Source organism: Battus philenor, unplaced genomic scaffold, assembly GCF_028537555.1.
Source record: "Battus philenor isolate CCGP_79_NKW_IND1 unplaced genomic scaffold, ilBatPhil1.0.hap1 SCAF_10, whole genome shotgun sequence".
Lineage (NCBI taxonomy): Eukaryota > Metazoa > Arthropoda > Insecta > Lepidoptera > Papilionidae > Battus > Battus philenor.
The window spans coordinates 7,277,609-7,297,450 of NW_027181662.1; the positions used below are offsets into that span (position 1 = coordinate 7,277,609).

A 19,842-nucleotide genomic window follows, 5' to 3' on the forward strand; every position below is an offset into this window, starting at 1 on the left:
ATATTATTACTTTACCAAAAGCATCATTAATTGATTAAAAATAGAACTGCAAGACAAGTTTTAAATACGCCTAATGTTAAGTCTATAAATAAATGTTACAAGATACAAAAGGTCACATAGATCATTGACAATAGGTTAAGCAGTCTATTATATCCAAGAAGATCAGAGGCGATACGCTTTCCTATCCCCCCATTTCCAAGAGTAAACATACAGATGAGGGAGGGAGACGCGATAGTACGACTCAAGGCACGGCGTCGCGTGGACGTATTCCGAACAATGTCGCGTATGTTTACCGAACTTCCGATCTCGAAAACGTGAATTCGAAAAATGATAATTTAAATTTCGAACGTAGGCTCATAGGAATGCAAATGGAAAATTCCATTTAGTTGCAACGTGAAATGTTTATCATGTAAAATAAATCGAATGTGAAAAAAAAATTGTGCATTTCGGTGCCAGTATGGTGGATGTCGGTGTTAATGAGTGTGATAACACCATCAATGGGAAGAACCAATTTGTATATCTTGTATTTGTGCATTTGCTTTTAATTGGACTGAATGGCACTAATGGTAATTAAGTTTTTATGAATATATATTTTTTCCAAATTTATTTTTGATGTGTTTTCATTACTCTATGTTTAAATTATGGTTTTTGTTTAAGTATTTCAATTTTCGATCGTATAACGATTAAACCGGTCGCGTTTAATTAATAAAAATATTGGACGCCCGTAGACTACTATGGAGTATTGGTAAAGTAATAAATTTTGAAAAGTACTAAACGAGCTAAACAACGCTGCATTTATCAGATCGTCTGGTAGAGTAATTAAAACCATGAAGCCAATTAACGAAATGTAGTTCCGTGGTGGCGTTTCGTTCACAGAACAATGGAGCCTTTTATTTCTTTTTATTTTGACTTAATTAGTGTTAAGCGACGGTAAAGGATATTTATCATAGTTAATTTGCAAAGTTGTTATGTTAACTTCTAGAGTTATATATAAAAGTATAACTAAAGAATACTTCTAGTTTACACGACTATTTATTACTTGACTTTGTGTCGAACGATGTTTTAAACAAGGGTGTTATAGTTACGAATTGTAATTTTAGTAATTTTAATTAATTAGAATCAATGCATTATTATATTAGTTAAAAGTTTATGGAATAATAATAAATGGCATATACTAGGCTTTTCATATGTATGTAGGTGTAGAGTGTAGAGTCTTAGTTACAGCTAATGTGTTTAGGCATTTTATACATTTTTATTTAAATGCTTTAAATTTCGCTATTTACTTTGTTTTAATTTTGGTGTTTTCTTTCGTTTCTAATATTATTTTAATTATATTCAATTTGAACGGATACAAATAAGACTCTACTTGAAGTCTTTAGAGACATTTTCAAATAATTTTCCTTTTGTCATGGCGTGTTAAAAAAAACTTGAACTAAAATTGCTTGCGGATGTGTCGTACTTCGCTCATAGATATTTATGGTTGATTTTCCTGTATATTTCTTTGAAGCAACCATTCGTAGAGATTCCAATACAGCAGTTTTTTCCAGTAATTGTAACATAGCTGAGTTTCCGAATTGATTGAATTAAGCTATATATCTTTTTTGTTATCATAATGCTAACGAAAAACGTTTAACTGAACGTAGTATATCTTTAAGAACTTTGTTCCTTTGTAATATAATACCGAAGGAAAAAACCATACCAACCACACACGGAGTTCTATGTTATTTTTCAATTTTATCTATTTTTTAGCTCAAGCTAGTCGGTGTAGTCGTTTTTTTTTATAACAAAAAATATGAAACCTAGTACAGTCCAGCTCTACAATGCTGGATTATGTGGCAACGAGCGCTATATTGAAAATCATAATACCAGCCACTAGAATTCAGTACGAAGTATATTTTTGAATAAAGAAAAAAGAGAGGCTATGTTTTTTTTCAGTCAGTTTTTTTTTGGAACACAAATTAAATTTGAAGCTTTTGTTATTGTTTATTTAAATTATAAATAATATAAATTAATAAACAATATTAATGATTTCGTTGTTATTATTACTATGTAAAGTTTGATACAGTTTATATAAAATTACATATTTAATTATTATTTATAACTCAAGATTATATAACCTATTAAAACATAAAAAAATTATGAATATATATTTAATAATAAACAATCTTTAATTTTATTAAACAAAATAAAAGTTAAGAATATAAATAAAAACTAAAGGAACGTCAAGTATTCCCAGCTCGCGACGTGACCGTGCTTCATTGGACACATTAAGCTAGTCCGTTCACGATAATCCGGGCTATTTGTAACAAGATGGAAGTAGCCTAATGAAATAGAAGCTAGCTAAAGCCGTGTCTTTTTTAACCTACTTCTTAATAAAAGGAGCGCTATTTCACGTGTGGCATCTTAAATGAATATTCTATTTATATAAACATCTTGAAGGATATTCTTACATGATATTAAAAAACAAAACCATTTTTTTTATACTAAATTAGTGGTAAGTAATATGTGGGGTCTGATCGCCAACCCGCTTGTTAAGCGTGGCGATTATGGTAGATATCATTAGAGGCGAAGGACTTTGAATTAAAAAATCATAATACAATAAATTTAAAAAGTCATCGAGTAAAAGTGTTTGTAAGTGATATTCGTGAAAAAAGTCACAAGAAAGTACCCGATTAAATTTGTCGTTTTTTCAAATCAGTACGCTTTTGAAACCCTCGTAACTCTATTTAAATGGAGGAATATCATAATAGAGGGCTTAATTTACTATACTTGATTTCAACTGAGATTGTATATGTCATTGATGAGATCAATTGAATACTTCAATCAAATCGGTCTCTATATGTACACCGATGCTTCCTAGAATAGACGTAAAATGGAAAATACAGTGATTAAATTAAAAAATAAATAGGTTTAATATATTAAAAATTAACAATTCTTATAAATACTTTATCCGCGAAGTATTTTCAGTCAGATAATATTAAAGCTCGCATTCTATTTGTTCTGTTTAATGGGAACGTCACAGATATGAGTACTTGAAAACTTATCGTCAGCCACGGGACGTCTCTGTCTCTTATCTTGTAGCTCAAGAGTGCGATGGGAGACATATATGAATCAATCGTACTGGCTTATTATTTTTATTCTTATATTTTAGTACTGGCTGTGAGAAATATTGTTATTCTTCTTTTGTTTTTTGCCTGAGGGACATGGCCAATCATGTCATTCTCCGCTGTCATTTAACTTCAGGTTTTTCTGTTTGTAGCTATGAAAATACCGTGAGTAGGCTACCATCCTCTAAGATTTTTACCTTCTACAATGTCGGCAACTATAAGCTGTCCCAGAATTTCTGAGCTCCTCCGTACAGCGTGGCTTAAGTGCTTGTGGATTTTACGCAAGCAAACTGCGTATAATGTATATATATTTTTTATTAAAAATATGAAGCATATATACGATAAACGTTGCAACAACAAGGCCACCTAAGAATGTAATAATAATAATTATAATAATAATGTTTACTTTAATTAATAAAAATTCTACATAACATATTTTTTGCTTCAACTAAAAAGTGAGTTGACGTATATTCAGAACATATATTCTGTATAAATAATTATTAAAAAAATAACAGGTCACTAGGTAATTCTGGCGATCTTTGTGGAAAGCCTATGCCTTACAGTGGGTGTCGATCGGCTAACATGGTGATGATTAGCCACGCTTAAATTAAACCATACGTGTGATAGATATAATATAATATTTAAAGTTAACATATGTCAGATTGCGTAAAATGTATAAATTATTAAACAGTTGCTGAGCACCACCTGTTTTGCATTATATATATATATATATATATATATATATATATATATATATATATATAAGTTATAATAAAATAATATTAAGTTAAATTAACTTAAAAAAAAAAAACATATTTCATTATTTTAAGCGAGTTTTATTTAGTTAAATTTATATATTTATATATATAAAAATATATATATATGTATATATACATATATATGTACATATATATATATACATATATATATATATATATATAAATTTTTGATGCCCTTGTACTACTGCCTTTTGTGAGTGTAATTTCACGAAATCCATGTCTTTAAAACAACAACTACTTTTATGAATACTATTTCGTTAAATAACTTCTTAGCTGATCTTTACTTAGTCAATCGGATATCCCTACGCAATTTAAGGACTCTTGGTCTAATAAGTTCAGAGATAACTTGAAGCTAAAAACTAGCTAAAAACGGTCTATTTAATCAATATTACAAACGAAGGTCATAAACTTTTCGTGTGTGTTATTAAAACAAAAATGTCACAGTAAATTTAAAATAAACCCAGACGGTAATATTTAAGCATGTTCAAATCAGGTTTTTAAATTAATGAACTTAGTTAATGAAAGAAAAGTTTTGAATACTTTGAGATTTAACGGTTTTATTTAGAAGTGAAAGTAACGATCATAACTAAAGTTATTTATAATACTTTCTATTCTGCGGTCAGAAATTGTGTAAATATTTAATTGACAAATAAAGCCTTGTCGTATTTCCAATTAATATTAAATCATTTTTGAGAACAGAACAGTTGATATAATAGTCGTAAAATTTAAATACAGAGATTAAAGGTTTTCATTCTGTCTGAATTAAATTACATTTGATTCATCTTCACATTAAATACGTAAGATTAGAGTAGAAGTAGTTCTAATAAAAAAATCTATTATTACCAATATTAATACCAATTTAAAAATAAAGAACATAATATTTGAAAATAATATGTGTATTATTTGTCCTGACTGACTTTATATTGCCGAAAGTTTTTGGCTTATATCATTCTGATAGAGAAAAATAAATGAATGTAACATACACAGGAGTGACTATTTTATTAATTGTTTATTTGTGAATTAAATAACATTTTGTGATTAATAAACAATAATGTAAATTTTCAATGCGTCATTAATTGAACGTGCGAAGTTCGTGTCGAACTATCAAGTGGGCGGTTTAATAGTCATTATATTTTCTGGAAGTATAAAAGTTTTTTTTGAAATTTTTGTTAATAAAACTTGCATACTATAAGGGCTTGAGTGAAAAAAATGAATAAAATCATTTTTTTTTCAAAAAGTTTTCCTCAAGTATGGCGTGACCACGAGCATCATACAACATACTACATTTTCATATACCGATATATGAAATTAATTTTTGATTGTCCTAAATTTGAACAACATCTGTTGAAAAATCAAATTGATGAACTGCTAAGTCATGTGATATTTGAGTATAATGAAATGAAGTTGATATAAATAGATTGTAAACGTGATATCAGAACAAATCACATAATCGCTTTTATTTACCGGGTCCGATGAACCCGTTCATGACACAATATGTACAAAAAGACACGTTCGTCAAGATAATGTGTAGTTGCTTTGTACGGCGGGTTATCAGTGACAGTGACAAGTTTTAATAAAGGACAACTACCGCGCTTGACCGAGCCGGGGAAGAAAAAAAATTAAATCAGAAATTATTACAATACGCCTTGTGTAGGTTTATCTCTCTATTGATCTAAATGCAGCACGAACAAAGCGGAGGCTGAATATAAAGACGTTTAAAGATTTGACTTAAGATTTGTCGCGGATTATTAATAGGATTTCGATTGGAAAATTATTGTGTGTTATATAAGGTTCGGTTAGGCGATAATATATCTATTCGTCTTTTTTATAGCAAAAAATTTGCATTTTAATTTATTTTAGATTTTATAACAATCATATATATAGACGTTTTCATTTTTTAAAAGAACAATTTTACCTACAACACCTATATCTAATTTTGATAAACACTGTGATTTTGTTTGTATTAACATTTTTTTTGTGATGGACAAATGCAATTTACCTGTTAGCATTGGATTTATTCAGTGGATTTATATAGAGCGTTGGAGGTAGAGCATACCTTTCTTTGATAGGAACCTCTCAAATTACCAATATTTATTAGCTGTTAAAATTACAGGTACTTTATTTTTTCAAGTGAATTGACCATCAGAAATCATTCCTGGGTATTCCAGTGTCCGTCATGAAACTATGTTTTATACCTATATTATATGACATTTAATTGTATGCACACAGATTATCTTAATACACCTTATTATATATATTCATGGTACACTAACTGTTATTAGATCGCACCTTGTTTCCATTCGATAATGAGAACAATTATAGTGTAATTATTAATTGATATTTTTTTTATAGTAATAGACGAATATATTTCTAATTTCATTTTTTACCTGCATTACACAATCATCAAATTCGTTTAGAAACTTGCTTAACCATGTTTTTGATGTTGTGTATTTAACATAGAAGACATAATTCTCACCTTATGAGTGCCGAATCCATTGCAGTGTGTGAAGAGAGGCTGTATAGGGCGCTCGGGGCTGACAACCCGCCTATGAGGGTACTCTGTAATGCACTGGCGTTCATTTTCACTGATCAGACTCCTCTCTGTACCTAACCAAATTTTAAATTATGTTGTTTTGGAAGCGCATTTCGAAAACGTTTCGTGATGATAGGCTTAATTTGTTCAGTAAGTTGTTAGATATTTAAGAGAGATTTCGCATTAATGCCTTTCGATCCTTTGTGCTCTAATCTACAATAAATTTATTCCTAATTTCGTTAACTAGGTTATAATAATAATCTTCAATAGTTGTGTGGTTTTCAAATATACATATTTTCTATAATATAATAATAAAAGTTCTTGTATAACGTTCTGTGATTTTTTTAAAATTTAAAAGTATTTTGTACTTCATTAAGTAAATATTCACTTAACACATCTCAAGTAGACATACTGTAATATATAACCTACAAGATTATATGTTAAATAATAAACATTAATTCAGCTTTCATCTCTTGGCATCATAAATAGTACGTTTCTTTATCTTAGTACCTTTATGTCACGAAACAGTAATACATAAAACCAAACAAATAATGATTAAAAATTAAAGTGGTGAACAATGGTAATAACTATTATAATTACCATAAATAATCTAATGGTTGGCTGGATGAAATCGCTACTTGCAGGAAGATTACTGTTTGTAGTTCTTCTTTTAATTGTTTAAAAATTATTCTTAGCTAAAAATTAAAAATTAAGCATTCTTTTTTCAAAAAATAAATATTTTATTTTCACATGTTGCTGTGCGATAAAGAGTTAATTTTTTTTTTTTTATGAGAACGCAGTAGTAATACCGTAGTTATAAAAAATGCAAAACTTCACTGCGCCACGGCCTAGATTGTGAGAATTAAAATATTAATAACAGTAAGAATTAGCACGTGTAAACACCGATAGATATAATTGAAGGTGTATAGTACAGAGTAATTCATAGTTTACGTAAAATGTATTGGTCAGCGTTGCTAAGGTACTCTAACACAACATACACTATAGAATTACGTCTTAATATAACAAACTTTACATATCTTTTTAAGAATACTTCTGTTCATCGCAAGATCAGGTTATTAGTACTTTACGTATATTTATTTCACGCCATGTAAATAGAACTGAATTAGCGTAAATTTTTTAGATATTTTATTGTGAATAAAAGGTTCCGTAAATGGAAGTAGCCTCCCATAAATATTCGTATTAATGTTGTTATTATGTATCGAAAATATTGTCATGACGTTATCACAGATAATTCAACATAAGTCAGCGAATGTTACATTTTTTTTTCTCTGACTGTAGTGCTATTCTATCATTCCTTTATATATGAAGCAAGATATTTTATGACGTATATAAAGGGATCTTTGAGAACAGGCAGTAAGTGCATCAAAAGAGATGTGAAAGTGTTACTCGTGGCGTGTATTAAAAGCATACAAATACAATATTTACTTAAAACATTTGCATATAACACTTTCCCATAGGTATACAAATACTTCATTTTAAAAGCATTAATTTGAAATAATGTGCAAATGGTCTAGAAAATTTTGAGCGATAGGTCTTTTTTGGTGTTTGATGGATTTTTATCCATGGTGGCGTTCACAGTATATAGGAATCACCAAGAAAACTATGCGCAAAAATCCGGAACGTTTTCTTCATTTCTACGAGTCAGTAATCTTCGTGCTCACTGACGATCGACGCGACCTGTTCCTAACTTTGCTACCGTGAAGCTCACAAAAAAATTATGAGAAAGTAGAATTTACTAAAAAGGGGATTTTCTTGAGTTACACCTGGCGGATACCCGATTTAGGAATCGAACAAGGCCATGGACAAACTTTTGAAGACTATTTAGATCCTCACTACTATAAAACAAAGCTATGACTAATATCAACCTATTTAGATCAAATATCAAAACGCAATTTTTTTTAATAATTTATTTGCAGTTCTTGTCATCTTGTCAATCTTGCAGAATCTTGTCATTATTTGCGTATCACTGTACTTAAACGAATTATAAATTTACCTATGGTATAAGGTATATTTTATTTGTTGGTTGGATAAATATTATTCGAGAACAACCTTTAGCTAGACAGTAACTATTACTTGCGAAAGCCATCATGATTCCAAGAAGTAGAAGCCCAAAATATTAGTTTCGCCTTCACCTGTGATGTTATGTACTTAGAAACTTCTAGATTTTTCAGAACCGAAAGTCACGGGATCGTATTGTACACACTAAGTCTAGTCATAAAATATCTGGTGGTCATTGGTCCCTGCCCGAAAATGACTCTACTACAAGAATATTGCTTAGCTAACATATAGGTTTTAAAAAGTCGGATTCACATGACACATAATCGCTAAAACTATGATATTATTCAAAACTAAATTTGCTAACTGCATATTTTCGCGAAATTCAACAGATAAATGACCGCCCTGATTATGTGATTAATTCCTAATTAATATTTTGTGGAGAATACGTAAAATTTGAGGCACAGAAACTATTGTATCGATTGCAGACTTTAAACATAAAATAAATAATTAACAAGATAGTCTAGCGATTTAGTTAAAATCTCAAATTTGTAATAACAGAATTTGGGATCTGTGCTGTGTTAGACAAATGTAACATAAATATATTTAAATTTCGTTTTCGCCAAACATTGTATTATACCTTTTTGTACAATTATAAGGCAAAGGATTTTTAATTAAAACGGTTCTTAATTATGATTTTAAAAATAAAGCTAATAAATAACGATAAAAAACCCCACTTACTCCTTACGCAGAATTTTTTATTCTGTTTTAGGTATAAGTTAAACCAGTGTTTCATTTAATTATAGCAATAATAAATTAATTCTTAAAAATATATGTACCTACATGTAGTTAGGTTAGGTTAGGTTAGTTAGTTCTTATTTTACTCTGTTTATTTATTACATTTGTTCATTACACTTAGTATTTAAACGTCTTAGTTAAAATTATTCATAGATTCACATATATTGTATACTGCTATAAAACATTAAGTTGTGGATACGAAAAAAAATTTACTGCAGTTTTAACTATCCTATATAATTACCATACAACATGTTATCGTTGATAGGAAATTTACAGACAAATTAGATAGTAGTACCGAGAAGATATTAGAAATTAGAAAGAATTGCACGAATTGTATTATAATGTTTATTTTTGTGTTTCATTTTGTTTACAATTATTTACAATCTTTTCAAGTTAGTTATTATAAAGTGTTTCTTTTACGAAGTGATTTCTAGATGATAAATATTACTGCAACCATACCTCCTGATTGTAAATCGTTTTAGTTAGTGAAATATTAAAGTGAAAATAAAATTCGCCATTTTGTGTCTCAAAGCTATTGGCGCTATTGCGGTGCTGCGATAAATGCTATGTTTTAAAACTATGTATTGTAATAGGCACTGAGTAACTCTACCAAAACGAAATCTTCGTTATATATCAAATAATTTCACAAAAAAGTTTTGACGTAGAAATGAAGTATAAGTTTTAACGATTTAAATGAGATTAATGTTATCTAGCGCAAAATCGAGCCCCGCGTATCAAGGAGCATCCATCGAACACAGTGTCGGGACGAAGTGAGCCGGCGACTTTAAGATGTGTGGTCGAAGGGCGGCCTAAACCATCTGTGCAGTGGTTCAAAGATGGTATCCCATTACCCCCCGCAGAAGACGGTCACAGGGTACTCTTGGAGGATGGATTGTTGTTTTTAAGGTATACTAAAGCATCCATACCAAAGTGTAACAAATCACCTACATATTTTTTTGCTAAATGTGTACAATGTGGTATTGATAAAAATATTTTCACACAGTAACTCCAGAAATTGTTTTAGTACAACTATTATACTCGTTGATAAATATACTAATTTTAGGGTTAATCGAGGTAAAAAGGATAGTGACGAAGGTCTGTACTGGTGTGTAGCAAGAAACATAGCCGGAGAAGCTTTAAGCAACAATGCATCTCTTAATGTAGCTGGTAAGTATAATTATATACACAACAGTTAATGATCCATATTCCTTGTCTGAGGACGCTGGATGTACACCGCAACTAAGTGATACTATTGGAAATCTATTGGAGAAACCAACCGTGGCAGTCTTATTATTGAAATTACGACAACGACAATGGTTTTTCTTTAGATTTAAATAATTAATCTCATTTGTGGTTGTTTTGTATCACTGTGTTGTGTTGGCTTGTGTAACATGCGTAGGGTCGTCAAAATCCCTTTTTTTCAGTCTTACGCGATGAGTTTAGAGCTGAACCAAGAGATGTGCACGTAGCTGCAGGGGAACCTGCTCTCCTGGAATGTTCCCCACCACGTGGGATTCCGGAACCATCAGTGCATTGGCTTAAAGATGGACAAATGTATGACGTGGAAGTAAATGGAAGGTAAAATCTGCGATAGTAGAATTCATAGAGAATTACAAGTAAAGCCTGAGGTTAAATAAGTAATAAAATTATTAATCATTTTAGGGTGACAATTACTGATACAGGGAGTTTGAAAATCCTTGAAACGTTACCAACTGACAGTGGACTCTTCAGATGTGTGGCTTCAAATGTCGCCGGAGAAAGACAATCCAGAGCTGCAGCTCTTATTGTTTTAAGAAGACCGCATTTTGTAGTCAAGCCTAATAATGTAACTGCTTTAGTTGGTCAGGATGTAGAATTTAATTGCCAGGTATACAGGTTTTCACTAACTTTGTGTTACGTTTGAGACCCGATAAAATTACTCTATATTAAGAATATTTGTGATAGCGATAACAAAAAAATAACTCGAATGAGTGTTTTGTGGGTTCTTCTCAGATAAGAGCGCGTTTGGAATATTATCAAAGGGGATATGAATTTGTTGCTAGCTTCTATTAAATAAGGCTCTTCTGGCTTTCTCTTGGTGTACACACTTAATCACCATTATTGGTATTAGTTGAAACTTATCATTATAATTATGATAATTTATAAAGTCAAAAGTTATAGAATAGGTACGTTTTAATAATTTTTGACTCTTTTTTTAAATAATAATTGAATTTTAGAGCTATGACACTTCGGTATCGATAACATGGGTCAAGGAAGACAGCGTTCTACCTAACCACGCTACAATAATTCGTGGACTGTTGCGGTTAGAACACGTGTCCGCTACAGATGCGGGCGTCTATTCCTGCCGTGCCGACAGTGTTGCCGGATCGAGTATAGCAAGCGCCTCTCTAACTGTATACTGTAAGCACGGTCATTCCGACCATTTTTATAGCGTGGATATTTTGATATCGTGGACTATTTTAATGTGGCCATCTGTTTCAGCGTTACCACACTTCACACAGATACCGTCCAATTTAACCGCATGGGAGGGCGATGTTGTGTCCATACCTTGCGAAGCTAAAGGTCTCCCAATGCCAACCACATTTTGGATTCTTGAAGGTGCAGCTGATGTTCTACTGTTTCCTGAATGCACTAAAAGCAACTCGAGCTTATTATATTTAGATGGTGCGAAAACCGAGCACGGTGGTAGGGTTATTTGTGTGGCCGTGAACGCGGCCGGCAGTGTCATGCAAGAAGCCTATTTGAATGTCTTAAAGAAAGACATTAACGGTTTTAATCAACATACAAGCGAAGATGACAGCGATAACTTTGAATATGAGAGACAAATGACTGACTACGAACTTGTACAAGCGAGAAAGTATTTAAGGCAAAATGTTTTAAAGCTGAGAAAAGTAGAAACGTTGTCGCCTAATTCAATAAAAGTTGTTTGGGATGTGAGTACTTTTAACAATATTTATTTAGCTTATATTTATCCCTCTGTCATTTCTTCATGTTTTAGGATAGGTATTTCTGTAGTCGGGAAGTTTTATAAATTTCCTAACAGTGTATTGCACATTTTAGTAACTTGTACAGTCCAGTAAATAGGCTACCGTATTCTATCTTTTTAAACTTATACATTGCCGACAGCTATAAGCTCCAGATTTTCGTGAATACAATAATAAAATTATTTATAATAAAATATATTTTTGTGAATACTAAAGATATTAATAATACCCGGTCTTTGTAATGGGCTTTTTAAAAATGGACGAATAAGCGAAGCGCGCTGTCCACGAGATTGTTAGCATTTGCAAAAAAAACGTCACAATAACGTCTATCCTTTGGGCATATGAGACTTAAACGTCCAGGTTTTGCAGGAATACAGAAACATGGAAGACGCGAAGTATCGCTTTAGTTTCACTTCGTTGCTCCTGTGAATTCTCTTGTTTCTCCATGTTTTATTCTTTTGTTAGTGATTTATTACGATTATTCAATATCTTCCTTTCTTACAGGTATTAACAGATTACAATGAATATTTGGAAGGTATAAAAATATGGTATAATGGAACATCTCTTAACTGGCGTAATTCCAGCTCTGAAGATGTTACTCTGATTTCTTCGGAAACAGATATCGCATGTACGAACGGGTCGCTCACGAATGTGGGTAATAGCGGATCATCTAGTTATATATTGTCTGGTTTGGCGGCGTATACTCAATATGATATTTTCATAATGCCCTTCTATAAAACACTTCTCGGAAAACCGTCTAATTCAATGACTGGATACACCGAAGAGGATGGTAAGTAAAACACTTTCTATGATATTTATTTTTGGGTACAATGTCCATTAGTTTACTTATACCTTACCATCCAATTTACAATCTCATAGTTCAATGTTGCCAATTGTTTATCCTCGCCAATTTATGTAATTATATCCTTTAATAAGTTATTTATTTTATTGCGGTTTGTTACCCTTGTAGTATCTTGTTTGTATTAATTTTAAAATAAGATTTAAAAAGAAATTTTATTCTTTTTTAACTAAATAAATTTTATTTTAGTACCATCGATGCCACCCCAAAGTGTGACTGCGACAGTAATTAACGCGACCTCGGCAAGGATTCGATGGGAACCACCGCTTGCAAACACTTGGAACGGGGAGCTTACCGGATATTTGGTGAGTTTTCATTTCGGTACCGCAACAATGCATTAAAGACAGCTGTTCGTGAAAAATGATCAAAAGCTTGTTAATGTTGTTTTTACCTCGCTTTTATAACGTAATTGCTTTATGTAAATGATACTTAATGATACACTAAATCTATATAATTGCAAGATATGTAATAGACAATAACAATTATAAGTTGTATCAATTACATATAAGTATATCTATTTTTAAATTAAAATTGTAACTGTTTTGGATAACGTAATACTTATATTATAGTTTAAAACACTAGAACAATAAAAGTGTACTTATAATATGTAAAATATTTTAAATTTACTTTTCCAAGACGCTAATATTTACTTTGCATTGTTTATTTATGAAAACATGTTACAAAAATATTCTAAATAAAAATTAGAGTATTTTTATAACCAACAATGTTTAATTTTGAATAACCAGTTTAAGTTAAATTTAAAATAAAACTGGTTATGTTTTCCAAGGCTTTAAAATACTAGTCTACAAAAGTCAAGCCCGTCAATTACGATGATTACGATTTAGAAATTAAATATTATTTTTAGATGAGCGCTGATAAGGCTATCTAGACTAAAGTAGGTCTTAAATACTGTGCTACGGCTCAGGTGGCAATAAAGGTGTCTGGATACTACTATCGTTTTAAATGATGTTAATTTTTTTGTAACAGATTGAAATTCGAGTGGGAGGTAACTCTGGCGGTAGAGTGGTCGGGCAAATGTCTCTGGGTGCTCGAACTCGGGCGGCGACGGCTAGCTCTTTGCGAGCCGGCGGTCGTTACAGCGCGAGAGCCGCTGCGGTCACGCGTAAGGGAAACGGACCCTTCAGTGCAGCGGCGCTCATACATATGGTTCCCACGCAGTCCCAGCGGCATTACGTACAGTACGTATGATTCAATTTTCAATGTGGACCGGCCGCTTTTGATTCATATGTACCGCTAAAATCAAAAAGCATATCGCTATATTACTTACTCATCCTTTACTTTTCATATACCGTCGTTGTCAAACTAATATGTTTGAAACTTATCATTTTTTATATTATGATATAGAAAAAAACTAATTGTTACATATTATAACGCGATTGGTATACATTACATAGTCATCCCGTGGCATATTGTTACTGAAACAAATACGTTAGGTCGGTAAGGATGCCGTCTAATTTCTTGCTAACTTCGTTAATTTGAGGATGCAAGTAAATAGTGTTGAATATAAATAAAGCGAGCATCAAACAGCATCTTAGAAAAGCGCGGTGAGTTGAAGATGCAAGAAAAAAGAGCATGGGCACCACCGGTGCGAGCGTTGAAATACCTCCCCGACTTTTTCGGGGAGGTATTTCAATTTTTTTTCGTTTCGGTAGCACCCCTCAAACTTGTTAACTATTAATGTTAGTATCTTGAGGTTTTATTGTGCTGTGTATATTATTTTATATCAAATAAAAACGTTGTCTTTTCAAATCTGACGCACATTGTATATTTTTAGGGACAACAACATTTCTGTTCAAACTATTCATAATATTCAAGTGGTCGAATTTCTTTGACAACGACTATGTTATGCTAAAAAAAAATCAGTTTTCTTTGTACAGTATAATTGTTATATTTTATTTTTATAGGACGGAACCACCAAAAGATACGAAAATTCCTCACATACTTCAAGAGACGTGGCTGCTGGCGCTTTGTTTGACATTGTTCACAATCATTGTTATAGGCCTATTCAGTATCTATTACATTAAACGTCGAAACACCGTCCAAAGGAAAAAATCTACGGGTAAGAGTAATGCATCGTTAACGTCGCAATTCGGAACAATTCTGCGGACAAACGGGGTTACAGGATTACACGAGGCGTGATACGATCACGTAACAATACTTGTATTGTGTTTCACTTGAAGAATAAGTTCACTGTAGGCATTCAAGATACATCGAATAGTTCTGTATATCCGTTTAATATTTCTTTAGTAAATAATATGATCATAGTAATAAAATATTATTAATAAAAAGTACAGTCGCTTAACGAGCGATAGAGAACGCTACGATTTCTCTATGAGATTGAATCAGGAGTTACTCACTCCTGAGTAGATACGTTTAATAACGAAAGTAGCCGGCATTGCTCGACGAATTGACAAGTTGAAGTGGCATTAGGCTGGTCACATAGCGCCCAGAACATATGGCCCCTGGGTTTGTAGGTTTTGAAGTGAACACCACGAACCGGCAAACGCAGCGCAGGGCGTCGACGTCTTTCTACAAGATGGACAGACGAGTTTGCCAAGGTCCTCGTAGCGGTCCAATAGGATCATACCAATATTACGAGGTCTATGTCTATGGCTAGAGTGGAAGCTCTACAAATGAAATGATGATGTTTATGATTTTTATTATAACTTGTTTATTAACTTTATTTGCCAAAATAATTTAATTACAGTAATTGATTTTAATAAGACAAATCTGATATAGTAAATGAAGCCCGCTGTAGAGTTACCCTTCAATTTAAATAAAGTTACGAGGGTTTTAAACGTTTCCTAATGTAATGATAACAAACCCAGTCGAGTTAATCATTTTCACAAACGTATTCTATACTATACACCCTGTGTATAGTATAGAGCAATTGTTTCTCAGACACTTTAGTACTCAAAAAAGGTTTATTTAAGCTAACTTTGTTTAGATATTTAAACTTACTTTGTGACGATTTCAATATTCAAAATCACTGTACTTTATTACTGCGGCTGAGATATATAATATTACTCATCATGAGTATGTTGTTTTGTTATTTATTTTAAAATAATAAAATTGTCCAATATGAACGTCCATATGAATAGAGTAAACATAAAATTCGACATGAAAGAACTATTGTTCTAATATTACTTGGCATTAAATTAATAAAAATAAAATGTTACACTTAAAATATTCTCGTGTTCTCATTGTGGATAAGGTGGTCAAAGTGAGCTAGCAATTGAGACATTGAACCTAATTGTAGGTCAGCCTATCGTGACGGCTCAGCAGTGTCTATTGAATAAAGACACGATCTGGCTCCGTGAAAGGCCAGTGTTCGCGCCGCCCAATGAATCCTCGTTAGACGTTGGAAGCTGTCATCAGACCCTATTACAAGGTGAATTGTTGTTAACATTATTTACTCGTATTTGCAAATATCATAACCTCATTATATTTAAACTTAAGAAATATGTTTATTTTAATTAGCAAACTAACTACCATACTACTGAATAATAATTAACTGTAATATAAATGTAACAAGACATATCGTCGTCTTCAAGGATAACATTTACAAGTTACTCTTTAATTATGTTAACATTTCATATCATATTACGAATAAGAAGACGTATGCGACAATATGTAATGGTTATCGACATCTTTTTGAGTCATGCTTCTTACGCATACCATATTTTTTAGTTTCTTCCTCTTTTTTAAAATCAATTATAACATTTTATAAAATTCTTTGTAACGCTAAATTGTAAGTCGCTTACTCAAAAATGGATATTTTATTAACAATTAATGTTAATTTTTTTTCAATAAGGTGGCCAATCTTCGAATATTTTAAACGTAGAACCCGAGTATTGCCTTCCTCAAAACTCAATTCAAGGTCTGGATGCATCCAGTGTGGACAGAATAAAGCGCGGCCCACCGGAACCGTATGCGTCGAGCGCTATTTACACAGAACTCAATTTCAAGGTACCACGCGATAAGCTTTATGAGAATTTCATTGTTGACATTCGATAAGATTACGATCCGTCTCGATTTGTGCAACTTTACACTTAGGTTAGCCGCAAACGAGTTCATTTATTCGTATATTTTCTTTGTGACGATAGTTCATTATTTGCCTTAGTGGCGTTCACAATTTTCAACCTAAATCTCGTCTTTAGCCACCAAACTTGAGGGTTCCCTCGGATGTCTCGCTTTTGATCGTAACATATATTTTTTGCCAAATAAAGAGGGTTAACCGATGTAGTAAGGAACTTAGGTTGGCGCTTCATCGATTGAACAGGCTCTAAGATCCAAGAGAGATAATTTTGGGCTCAAATAGCATTTCGAGTGTTCGAGAGAGTCGAAGTTAAAACCTGGTTGTGTCTATTTTCGGGCTATCATTACTATAAATTTGACTTTTTGTTTGTATGATTTTTCCATCAAGTCTGCAATTCTCAGTTTAATCCGATCAATGCCATTAAACAGGTCAATATTTTACTACTACGAATTTTTGATTTGTTTAAAGGAAACTCATTCTATTTATTTCTTCTCTGTCAACAAATATGCAGATAAACCGGGTTATATTGATGGCAAAATTGTACTTACAGAAATGAGTTTCATAAATTGTTTAAATTACGTACTTAATTGAAAACTTTATAAAAGCAAGATTAATTATAACATTTGTCACCACCATTGTATTAATTGTACAATAAATATTCTTGAATTTTCACAAAGGACAACAACGAAATTGGAGACCTGAGAAATTGCCCGGAAAGGAGATCCCACAACAATAGCATTGTTAGATCTTGTAATGGAAGCATTCAATACTCTAATGGGGAATGTTCTACGTGTTGTCATAGCACGTCGAGTAGATCCACGAAAGACTACAGAGAGTTGCGACATGAGAACGTCCACAACGAGATTAATGTTGTCGAGGATGATTGCACTTCGTGCCACACGAATAGATCAGGCTCGAGAAGTAGACAGGACAAAAGTAAAGTATGTCCGGCCACTGATTTAGAATACGATTACCCGCAGTGGCACTGGCTCGGGAGGGAGAACAGTTTCAAAATTCCCATTCAGACGAGCAGACATTCGAACGTAGGAAAGAGCGAGCAAGGCTGTCAAATAAATCTGAGTGATATATTGCCGCCTCCGCCTTATGAGGTATACTTACGTTTACTTTTTATTGGCCATGTTTCAAGAGAGCATTACTTTATTTTAATCGTTGTTATTCTTTACAGAGTCCCGAGGGTAAAAAGTAAAAATGTAAGAAATACATGTAAGTTTGGTGTCACTAGAAGTATAGGTGAAACTTGAAGCAATAATCAATATCATTGTTTAAAAGTTATGTAATAATTTAGATTCGATAATAGAAACAATCTTTAGGTGGAATAATATTTTATTCGCTATCTACTTAATTAACTTAAACGATTTACACGTATTCTACCTAAATCCATATTTCAAATATGAACTTAAAATATAAATGAATAATTTGGGTATTATACAAATAAATTTTGATTGAGCATTAATATAAAATAAATAGTTAATACACTAAAAGACAGGTTAAAACAAATCCGCACTAAATTGGGAACGTTTAAAAAAATCATTTTTTGTAAAATGAATATAAAAAAATACCTAAAGATTGTACGTAAAACGTGTAGTTGAAGTCCTTTGTAGTGTTTTAAAATGTAATCATAGAAGCCGTTGTTTTGATATTTGTAAATTATTCCTTATTCTAGTCACAATATAGACTAGCTTCACCTTTTGATAAACTTTATATGAAGACTCTTTACGCATACTTATACACCGCTGTATATTCGGAATTGTACTTGAGACTACTATTGCCCTGCATTTCACTGCCCTATACATATAGTATTAGTGTATTAGTCGTATAATCTTTGACTGTGATATTTATATTAAATTTGTGTATTAGATGTTAATATAACTGTAGAATAATTAATAAATCATTCGAAAACTTCACATTTCCAGAATTTTTATTGTTTACGATGCGATTACATCTCTCAATCATAGTCGTTAATAAGGAATTATTTTGATTATGTAACAAAATGTTTTCATTCAGTTGTGTTCTCTAAAGCGAAATATAGAAACTTTTACGACTATCTTGTTTTATTGCTTCACCCTTATGTATGTTTAAATATTATTAAATCCAATTTCGTGTGTGATACAGAGCAGTCGAATTGCTTGGAGTCGAGTAATAAAAGCACCGTCCCATACTTTTATTTCACTTTACTTTCATTGTTTTCGTTTGCATGTCGAGTGCAGCGTACTGTGTCACGGGTATAAAAACTGTGCTAAGTGTGACGTAAATAATAAACTACTTTGTTAAGACGCATGACGTTGCTTAGATATACTTATCTATAATCATTACGAATACACATAAAATTAATTAAAATGGCTGACTTTTAAAGGTAATATAGAGAATCAGCTTAACTTATATCATTTACTTAAATTTCATTTCAAAATCAAATGAAATAAGGATGACGTTAACACAGTGATAAATAATAATGTTTATTAAAAAAACACCCGTTTTCCCTGTTCCCGCAATAACTTGAGAACGTCTTAATTGATTTCATTCTTATTTTTTGGCAAGTTTGGTAATCCTTCCTAGAGGGACATTTAAAAAAATTAGAATTTGGCAGAATTTTGAAAAACTAAATTAATAATTTATGCACAAGTTACTTTAGACCTATACAAGAGTACGTAACGTATCCAATGTGTGTCATTATAAATAGAATAGTCT

General features: G+C 31.9%; 1 protein-coding gene across 1 annotated transcript; it reads left to right on the top strand.

The window, feature by feature from the left end:
• The first annotated feature begins 254 nt into the window (after nt 1-254).
• Nucleotides 255-19,081, top strand: LOC137923165 (protein sax-3-like). Its single transcript, XM_068766335.1, has 15 exons — nt 255-566; nt 9,947-10,139; nt 10,297-10,400; nt 10,658-10,811; nt 10,896-11,100; nt 11,450-11,633; nt 11,715-12,166; nt 12,722-13,007; nt 13,266-13,381; nt 14,064-14,275; nt 15,002-15,156; nt 16,357-16,488; nt 16,912-17,066; nt 17,814-18,245; nt 18,323-19,081. The coding sequence occupies exons 1-15, from the start codon at nt 458-460 to the stop codon at nt 18,341-18,343; spliced, it is 2,910 nt and encodes a 969-aa protein (XP_068622436.1). The 5' UTR covers nt 255-457; the 3' UTR covers nt 18,344-19,081.
• Nucleotides 19,082-19,842: the final 761 nt, after the last annotated feature.

Excerpts from the sequence above, each read along its gene's own strand:
- LOC137923165 (XM_068766335.1), top strand. The coding sequence starts at position 458 with ATGGTGGATGTCGGTGTTAATGAGTGTGATAACACCATCAATGGGAAG. Across the intron at positions 10,812-10,895 it reads GACGTGGAAGTAAATGGAAG|GGTGACAATTACTGATACAG; the intron begins GTAAAATCTGCG and ends TAATCATTTTAG. Across the intron at positions 14,276-15,001 it reads TCCCAGCGGCATTACGTACA|GACGGAACCACCAAAAGATA; the intron begins GTACGTATGATT and ends TTATTTTTATAG.